The sequence below is a fragment of the Amaranthus tricolor genome, chromosome 4 (assembly GCF_026212465.1).
Source record: "Amaranthus tricolor cultivar Red isolate AtriRed21 chromosome 4, ASM2621246v1, whole genome shotgun sequence".
NCBI lineage: Eukaryota > Viridiplantae > Streptophyta > Magnoliopsida > Caryophyllales > Amaranthaceae > Amaranthus > Amaranthus tricolor.
In genome coordinates, this window is record NC_080050.1 from 2,938,885 (window position 1) to 2,948,911 (window position 10,027).

Here is a 10,027-nt window from a genome sequence, read left to right on the forward strand (position 1 = left end):
TCTTAAATGAGACGGTCTCACATATATACTTTTTGTCTTAAAGTGATCACTTATAACATTTAAATGATTACTTATAATTTTAAATGAGAAGATTCTATTTGTCTTGGCATGGCGGATCTTTCTCTCGATGAGCCCGAGTTGGAAACTACTTTTGTAGCGGAGGATGATGATGGATGTCATATGGATGATGTGTGATGATCAAACTTAAATTTACCTATTTATTTGGTTTTCTTTGATTTGGTTTGTATGACTATTTTCAAATACTCATGTTGTTTATTTGGTACTTTTTTGCATTTTATGTGAATTTTATGTTTTTAAAGTGTTTATTTACATATATCAAATGAAAGATTATAAAATTATCTTTAATTTGATATATTTATCATATTACCATTTTCGTGTCCCCGTGTCCGCCATTTTTAAGTTGGCGTTTTCCCGTACCCGTGTCGTGTCTGTGTCCGTGTCCGTGTCCGTGTCCATTTTAGTGCAACCTAGCTTATCCGCTCAAAATAGTTCCTACAGTATCGGTTAACTGAAGATAAAAGTCCTCATTATGAAGAAATCTTCTAAATATAATTAAATTCAAATTCTAATTATACAATTTATATACATATAATAAAAATTATATAAAATTATGCAATTTTAATTTACAATATCAACTTTCCTAATTGAAAAAAATAATAAATTGTTGCACATAGTTATAGTATAATTTGCAAAAGGCTAATTGGTACCACTGTAAGATATTAATAGCTAGATGTGAATATCGGAATTTCATACTTCCTCTGTTTCAAAATACTTTCAGCGTTTGACTTTTCACGCGATTTAATCTTTAATATTTCTAATTATGTATAATACAAGAAAAATCTCTCATTTATAATTTTTATGATTATCTTGTGATGGGACATTTAGGAATAATTATCAATGCGACAAACTATTTTTTTTTTCAAAAAAACACATATTTCTCAAAGGGTTATCTTAGTGAAGAGCATCAATCCTGTTCTCATCAACTAATAAATAAAATATATTACCTTCAAATTAAAAGGTTTCACATTTCTATATGTCCCTGATTCAGATGGGCATTAATCAATTAAACCTTTTAATCTCATTATATGTTCATCATCAACTAATTTGACGAGTAAGTCTACTTAATAGAAGCTATTTCATGTAAATAACTCTCATTCCTCGATCCTCTTTATGTAAAATCCACATCATAGTATCATATACTATTTATTCTTGTCTTAATTTTTAAGTGTGACCTCTTTAGAAATATATTAATTAAGAATATATCATATCATAATCATAATCATAATCATAAGTCATAATTATAATTATAATCATAAATCATAAAATACTATAAAAGAGCTGGAAAATTCCACATTGCGATTTTATAAAGCCTAATGAAGCATTTTTACCGATTATAAATGTGATTATATGATGTTCAAAAGATTTTTATTACATTAATTATGATTTTAAGTATTAAAAGTAAGTTTTTAAAAAGATTTTATTAGATCAAATCATAAAAACACTCAATTATACAATACTATAAAAGAACTGAAAATCATACAATACTATAAAAGAACTGAAATTTTTTAAATCGCGATTTTATAGAGTTTTGCCAAATTGAGCATTTTTGGAGGTTTAAATATGATTGTGTGATATTAAAAAGATTTATTACATTAATAATGATTTCACAAAAAACTAATCACAAATTAAGGGTGATGAATAAATCATACAATTAATAATTTTAATGTATAATAACAAGTGGCAGACTAAAATACGTTTACAATATGATTTCATTCATTATGATTCACAAAAGGAAACAATTAATGATTATTTCATCAATTAAACATTTACACAATTTAATCATATATGTTTATAATATTGAACCTTAAAGTAAAATGAAAACACAATTAATATCTAAAAACAGTCAATCACAATGTGTCAACTACCATAAGTATGACAAGTGTACGTTTTTTCATATACCAATATTAAATCCCTTTTCAATCATGATTCTGCATTTAAGGAAAAAAATTAAAAATTGTTATAATTAAATTACATTTAAGGAAAAATATGTATTATTAAAGTAGTAGTTAATTAATTAAATAAGAATTTTGAAGAGTTTAATTATTTCAATAAAACATTTTATGTGTAAGTAAGGAATTATTTTTAAAAATATATTAATGTAGTTTATTAAATGATGTTTTAATATGTTTTAATTAGGTCAAAATTATAATCAAATAAATTAATTTGAATCGAATAAAAATATACTTAATTCATTTATAAATAGTTAGTTTAAATATATAAAAGAGTATATTTTTCTTGCATAATTCTATGAAAATTTAATTTATATATCTCCATACTAAATTCCATACATTGCACGAGCTTTTAAACTAGTCTAATATATTAAATTAGTCCAATCTAATTGAACTTACTCTCTTAGTAACTCTCTAGCAAGCAATTAGAATTTACTAAATTATTTTTATACTTATTATATTAGTATGTAATTATATTCTTAGTAATTGTCCCGAATACCCTTTTGTCCATTTGTGCTGCATTTTATATATTGGCTCATCCTAAAAACAGGTGTTGCATTATATTTTTATAATTTAGATTCCCTTACATATTCTGATAGATATATTTAATTTCTATTTACAACGCATTCACATATTTTTTATTTTGTTTTATCTCCCTCTAAAATTAGCCAAAAATATAAAAAAAAAATTATAGATGTAGCAAATTTTTTAAAGACAAAGATTATACGATTCGGGTCTTGCTTTATTTGAAGCAAATACAACTTCTACATGAAAGGTCTGTGTTCGATTTTCACTTAGACATCCCTTTTCCTCGGCCTACCATGTAATAGAAAAAAAAAAACTGATTTTTGTATCTTTTCATCAAATTTTTACTATAAAACTTATTTTTATATATTGAACATAAGGAAAATTGAACATGACCTTAATAAAATTATTCCATTATTCCTTAAAAACTCAGCAATATTTGAAGTGATTCTTCTATAGTAGAATACAACAATTGATTTAATAGAGGATCAAATTTTACTAGCTACTCTTCATGTGATCAATACTTGATCTCAATTCTCAACTTCTCCTAAGTCCTTCCAACCACCAACAACTCTCGACTTGTGAACATACAAAAAGACAAACTTGCTAAATCCAATAAATCATAAATAGTGAAACTTCAACAACAAAATATCTTTTTTGTTTGATTCATTTATTTATTCCCTACATTTGTTTGTATAATGTAGAAGAATAACACTTCTATATCACATATTAAGTATTAACATACACATTGTACTATAGTATTTGTATAAAACCTATGAAAGGACATAGGATGGTGATGGGTTGTATTTGATACGATTTCAATTGGGTCTTGAACTCAGAACTATTCTTAACATGATTAAAGATAAAAACCCGACTCAAAACTCGACCGAGTCGAATTGAGTTATTCGATGACCCAATGTTGCCCATCAACACTAACCTTAAACCCATGAATCTTAGCAAACAAATCAACGGCTCTTCTAACACCTTTATTATCAAACCTATTAAAATAATCATGTCCAAATAGGACCCCACCGGGTCTAAGCAGTTTATGGGCCAAGTTTATATCCATCCAAGCAGATTGAAAATCATGACCCGCATCCACTTCTATTAAATCCCCAAATATTCCCCACTCGCACAAAGCTCGTAGAGTTGACTCGGTTGAGAATGGAATCGGAAGTATTGACTCAGTCGAGTTAAAGTAAATAACATTCTGAAGAAACTGCGGTAGAAGCATTACGTCGCCGTTTTGAATTGGGACATAATCGATTTTACCACGAAAACCCGGCCAACCACGGAAATCATCGATACAAAGTATCTGGGTTTGAAGACCGAGTTTTCGAGTCAACTCAGCCATATGAGTTGCTGACGCGCCTAGGAATGTCCCGACTTCTATGATTATCCTTGGACGAACTTTCCGGATAAGATTCTCAAAAACGGCGCCGTATGATCCCCATCCTTTGACTCTTACCGGTCGAAGTAAGTGGGTCACGTGAGCCGGCGGGAAACTCTCGTACGGTGAAGTTCCGTTAAAAACCCGATCCAATATCATAAACCGGGTTAATTCAGGTGGTATCGGGTTAGCACACTTGGACCCGAATCGGTTATGGTAGTTGTTGCTTAACTCAAGAACCGTTGATGACGTGGCTGGCGGGAAAACGTTAACGGTTTTAACGGAATCTGAAACAGCAGGCGTAGTACAACAGATTTGTTTGGAGGAAGTAAAGTATCCAAAGGCGTATGTTAAGAGAAGTAAGATAACGTACGCCGTATGTTTCTGGTTACGTAGGTAGTTTCCAGAAAGCTTCCAGAATCTTCTCTGGTAAAATGGAAGCTGCTGGTGGCGGTGGTTTTGCTGAGGATGAAGATGGAGATGATCTTCATCGTTGCCTTTCATGATTATTATTTGGTTGAAAAATTAGAAAAATAATACTTATAAAATAAAGATAATACAAGGGTTATTTATTATTAATTATTCTTGTGAATAGAGCTGAATAAAGAAATCTGTACAATAAATAGGTGCTGGTTATATGGTATTGGATTTTTAGGTATGACTAATAATATTTTTGGTAATAAAATATTTTATATCGGTTTCATTATATTTATTACATTTAATTTTTTACACAATTTAATGTATTACTTTTCTGTTTTATAATATTTGCTATTGAGTGTAGGGATGTTCATAATCGGGTACCTGAAAAACCGGATACCCGGTTAGTCGGGTATCTATTTTTGCGGCCTGTGTCCCAGTCTAATTTATCCGGATAATTCAGGTCAGGAAATCAGGTACCCAATTATTATATTTGTGGCATTATTTGGCATAATTTATGAGAAAATTATACTGGATTTTTTGTATCGAAATTGGTACTTAATAAATCCTACTTCTTAATTCTGGGTGCTCATTCTCATATATTGATATACATATAAAACATACAGATAGATATATGGTATATGATGCTATATACAAGGACTTCACAGCATAAGTTGTACTTTTTAATTCAAACATTGCTCAAATACAAGTAGTAATTATGAATTAATATATAAATATAAGCATAATTAATATATCATTTTATCATTTCCATTACAAGTAGGAAAAACAAGTTATATTTAATTATGAACAATTCATTTGATTTAAAAAAAATCACATTTAAGTACTTATGAATGATTCCTTTCATTTCAATAAAAGAATAATTAATATATTATTTTATCTTCTTAAAGTAAATTAATAATTGAATTAAAAAAAATTCCTTCTAACGGGTCAATGGCTACCCGCTATAATTAAGTTTGCCGCCCATGACCTGACCCAGAACTTATAACTTTTTTTTAAAATGACCCGCCATTTAAAATGCGGGTCGGTGGGTCGGATATTTTTAAACATGCCTAACTGAGTGTAGCATGTTGTGTGGGAAAATATCATTATCAGTAGCAAGTACTATGAAATAGAAGAAATATTTTAATCATTTATATTAAAAGTTAATACTCTCTCCGTTTTTATATGTTCATCTCAAATAGAATTTAAGAATTCGAGTGTTAAACTTTGACTATGATTTCTCATCGATCTATATATGAAAAAAAACATATTCACGTGAGATCTTCATAGATTCGTCTCAATATAAAAATAAATTTTTTTTATATTAAAAGTTAATACTCGCTCCATTTTTATATGTTCTTCTCAAATAGAATTTACAAATTCGAGTGTTAAACTTTGACTATGATTTCTCATCGATCTATATATGAAAAAAACATATTCACGTGAGATCTTCATAGATTCGTCTCAATATAAAAATAAACTTTTTTTTATATTAAAAGTTAATACTCACTTCGTTTTTATATGTTTTTCTCAAATAGAATTTGCCAATATGAGCGTTAAACTTTGACTATAATTTCTCATCGATCTATATATGAAAACTAAAATTATTTAACTTTTAAGTTTGCATTAGGATTTGTGAAAAAAGTAATGTGAAAAACATATGAAAACTGAGGAAGTAATATTATTAAAGTATGTGATTAGATGATTTAAATAAGATGTTACTTGTTTAAATAATAAATAGTGTCAATAATTGTTATGTAGTAAGTATTTCACACCAGAATAAATAATTTTTTTTTATGGAAGAGTGATTGATTTCTAAAAGAAGTTGATTCTACGGTTGAAAATTGTCATTTTTGTTTATTTGTTTTGAATGTGAAAATTGAAAATTAACCAATATTTAACCTAAGGTTTAATTTTTGGGAATTTATGGCATCATTTTCCTAATAATTTGGTGTAAGAACTTTTCATTTATATATTGCGTTTGATATTCTAATTTCTACTAAAGGATTTGTGACACCCTCAGATTTTCGTGACGTCGTTTTCTTTGATATTTTAATAACTTTTGGAGATTTTATAATTATACTAAATTATTTTGGATTTGGTTTTAATAAATTTCTTTCATATACGAATTTAAACATTAATAAATTTATATTAAAAATAAATTTGTGATGAATAAAATAAAGAGGTTCGAATTATATTATTATAATCATATATATATATATATATATATATATATATATATATATATATATAAACAAAATAAAACAAATGTGAATTTTCTTAGTTGGGTTGGGCCTTGTAAAAAGGTTGATTTAGAAAATAATTAAACAAATAAAATAACAAGAGCAGCTAGGATTTTTAAGTGAGACCAAACCTTCCCTAACAATTCAGAGACAAACGCCTTTCTCTTTTCTCTTTTTTTCTTCTTCTTTCTTCACTATTTCTTTTTCCCTCTCCTTCTGCACTGCTGCTGCCTCCAGCTTGCTGTCCCATCGCCACCGCCGGCCAATTCTGCTGCAGCTACAGCCTCCACCTGCTCCCCCACCTGCTGCCGTGAAGGCTGTCGACACCAACAGCTATTGTCCAGCTGCGTGGCATCCTCCACAACCACCTAGTCTTCACTCCTTTTCTAGTTCCCTCATTGTAAGCCTCTCATCTTTACTCTAAGTAATTTTTCCAGTTTCTTATTAGAATTTTATTAAGTTTATGTGTTGTGTTGCTTGTGTATTATTTTTTTTTTATGAAATCTTATTAGGGGTAGTAGTAAAAGGTGGTGACTTTAAACAATAAATTAATTAGGGTTTAATTTAGAGTTGAAATTTTAAGGTGTGTGCTCTTATGTTATATATTAGTGGTGTAATGGTAAATTGGATAATTTCACAAGTTGTTTTAAGGCCTAGTTGTGTTAGTTATGATTATAGTAGATTTAGTTGGTGATGGTTGCGATCGTAGTAGACTATAGAAGTGGTTTTAATTGTTATCGGGAGTAATAGTTGTTAATGGTCAGTGATTTAATTGTTTTGAATTACAAATACCCTTATTAGGTTGTTATTGAAGTTATAAATACATATTAGTAAGTGATGAGCATAGTGTCTACGTATTGTTGAGAGTTACTAAAGTTACTTGTCGTGACGTTTGATGATAATTCTTTCTAGTTTTGGAGAATGTAACAAATAATGTTGTAATTCGATAACTCTAAGATTTGCCTTATCGTTATATTAGTGTTATATTAAAATTGTAAGGCTTAGTTGTGATTAGTTATTTTTGGATAACGCGAACCTATATACTCAAAATTAGTTGATGTGAAGGAACGATTTACATATACTTTTATTTTTAAGTTGATGAAAAGGCTTATGTTATGTTGAGTTAATGACTTTGACTTGTATTGAATGAGTTGTGTGCATGCTAGAGTAATCGAAAACTCATGTTGAATGGGTGATAGTGGTTACTTTAGTATTTAGTTGGTATGACAAAGTAGTTAAGGGAACTTATTAGTTCTATTCCTAACTTGTATAGGTTCCCAATTCATAAGAAGAAAGTAGAATCTTAGTTGGGTGACTTTTGTAACTTTTGGTCGTGCAATGACGCTTGCAGGTACGTACACGCAGTAATTAATTATCATACTCATCGTTTCAAGGTATTATCAACATTTTATGATTATATGTATTGTATTAGAATTATAGAGCGCCAGAAAGTAAACTCTGCTATCGAATAATCAGTGATATAGGCAAGTAGAATGAAAGCATTAGGAGACTATGAGAACAAACTCTTAAATAGTAGAGAACGTACCATGGTTGTGTGTGGTATCGAAGTGATTTCCTAGTTATTGAGCCTTGATTATGATTAGTTGGTGTGACTCAACTGGATTATATCCGGTTGATTTAGTAGTCCCCTAGGTGAGATTCGACGGGATCACCATAAGAGGGGTATGAGCATACTTTTGTCATTGGGCATTTGGTGGCCGATACCGCCCCTTGACCGAGGTGTTACCATGCGGGCCTTGCAAACCCCAATATGGTGGCCTCTTCACTGGATTGGTACCTCAATGTGTTAGTTTTCCCGAAGGTAGGACCCGAGAGGTTTAGCTGGAGAGGGTATGAGCTCATAATTTGCCATGGACGCCGGGTGACCGATAAAGCCCTTAGCCGTGTCACTATGCCATGAATAGAGAAAAGATCCACTACCTTTGAATATACTTCGAGGGATTAGTAGTTTGAAAGAAAAATCATCAGTAAATAGAGGTGTTTAGACAGATGAGTAGATTCGTTATTGCTATGCTATATCATTGTCTATCGTTTTGTTCAATGACTCTAATTGTTATAAGTTCATTGATTACTGACGTGTATGTGTTTGTTGTTGTTTGTTCATGACTTCCTGTGATGTTCCTGCTATGACACATTTGACTATGGTCATTATGTTGAGCAGCAAGAGGATCATAGCTTGGTATAACAGGTATAGAAGTTTCTTTTGCTTGGCAATGGAGAAAGAGTGGAGTGCGATTATAGCAATTACTATACGATTAGCCTGACGTTGTAGCTCTTATATTAATTGTTAAGTTTTGGGTTGTATAATCACTTTTTTTTGGAGCCATGTGATTCCTTGTAAAGTTATAGTCCGCTGTGTAGTTTCTGGATGTATGATCGTAAGAATAGTTCTTTTGTATACGTTAAACCGATGCGTTAACATTGGAACCACGACCCGTGTTGGAATTAGTGAATTGATGAGCCGAGGATGATTCATCTCGTCGTGACATCTTTTGGAGGGCTTTGATACCGATTAGTTTAGTTGAATTACTCCATTTATCGATCTACATTATATCCTCAATTTCAATAGAGATGCTGCCGAAATTTCCACTCACTCACCTCTTTAAAATTAATCTTTGAAGTTTATTTAAATTCTTTTTCTTTTCTTTTTATGTAACACCCGAATTTCTTCCCGTCCTTCACGATTTTTAGTTTCGTTTAAGTAGTTGGAAATTTAGGGATTTTACAGGGTTATTTGGGGGAGTTGTGAGATTTTTGGGTGGATTTATAAATAGGAAATGATGAATGGAAATTAAAAGATTTTGACTCTTTATTTGGGATACTGATGGAAATTTTTAATTTATAATTATATGAAGTGAATTTGTATATGACACAAATATTTATCGAAATTTATTATTATTGAAAGTAAGATATAAAAATAACTTTTAATTTTATTATTAATTTTAGTGATAGACTCAACATTGTAATTATGAGCAAGAGGGTTTTAAAATTAAATAACTATTATAAAAAGATGAAAATAAAAAATAAATTGAAAAGACCAATGAAAAAAATACATATTACAGCTTTTTTAATTTTCATTTAAAAGTCAGTTTACCCTACCTTAAAAATTACCTAATCAATTAGCTTAATAGTTGATTTATTAAATATTTTATTTGTTGTTTAAAAGTAAATTATAAAGTAAAAAGAAAAACGATTAATCATACAACCCAAAGTCTTATTACCATTTTTCCATTTATTAATTGTGAAAATTGTATAAATCTTTATTATACCTCATATTCATGTGTTTTGTATTCTTTTCTTATTACACCTATCACTGAATTAGAAAATGTTTATTTATAGATAATTTTTTATTTTTTTGTGGACAAACTATTATTGAATATGCCTTCTGGACAAATCTTAAG

General features: G+C 29.6%; 1 protein-coding gene and 1 long non-coding RNA gene across 2 annotated transcripts; one reads left to right on the plus strand and one right to left on the minus strand.

The window, feature by feature from the left end:
- Window positions 1-2,941: 2,941 nt before the first annotated feature.
- Window positions 2,942-4,600, minus strand: LOC130811140 (uncharacterized). The gene has a single exon (XM_057677320.1). The coding sequence runs from the start codon at window positions 4,447-4,449 to the stop codon at window positions 3,457-3,459; it is 993 nt and encodes a 330-aa protein (XP_057533303.1). The 5' UTR covers window positions 4,450-4,600; the 3' UTR covers window positions 2,942-3,456.
- A 2,069-nt stretch (window positions 4,601-6,669) lies between these two features.
- On the plus strand, window positions 6,670-9,104 carry LOC130811071 (uncharacterized). Its single transcript, XR_009041100.1, has 2 exons — window positions 6,670-7,005; window positions 7,879-9,104. It is a non-coding gene; the product is annotated as an uncharacterized LOC130811071 (long non-coding RNA).
- Window positions 9,105-10,027: the final 923 nt, after the last annotated feature.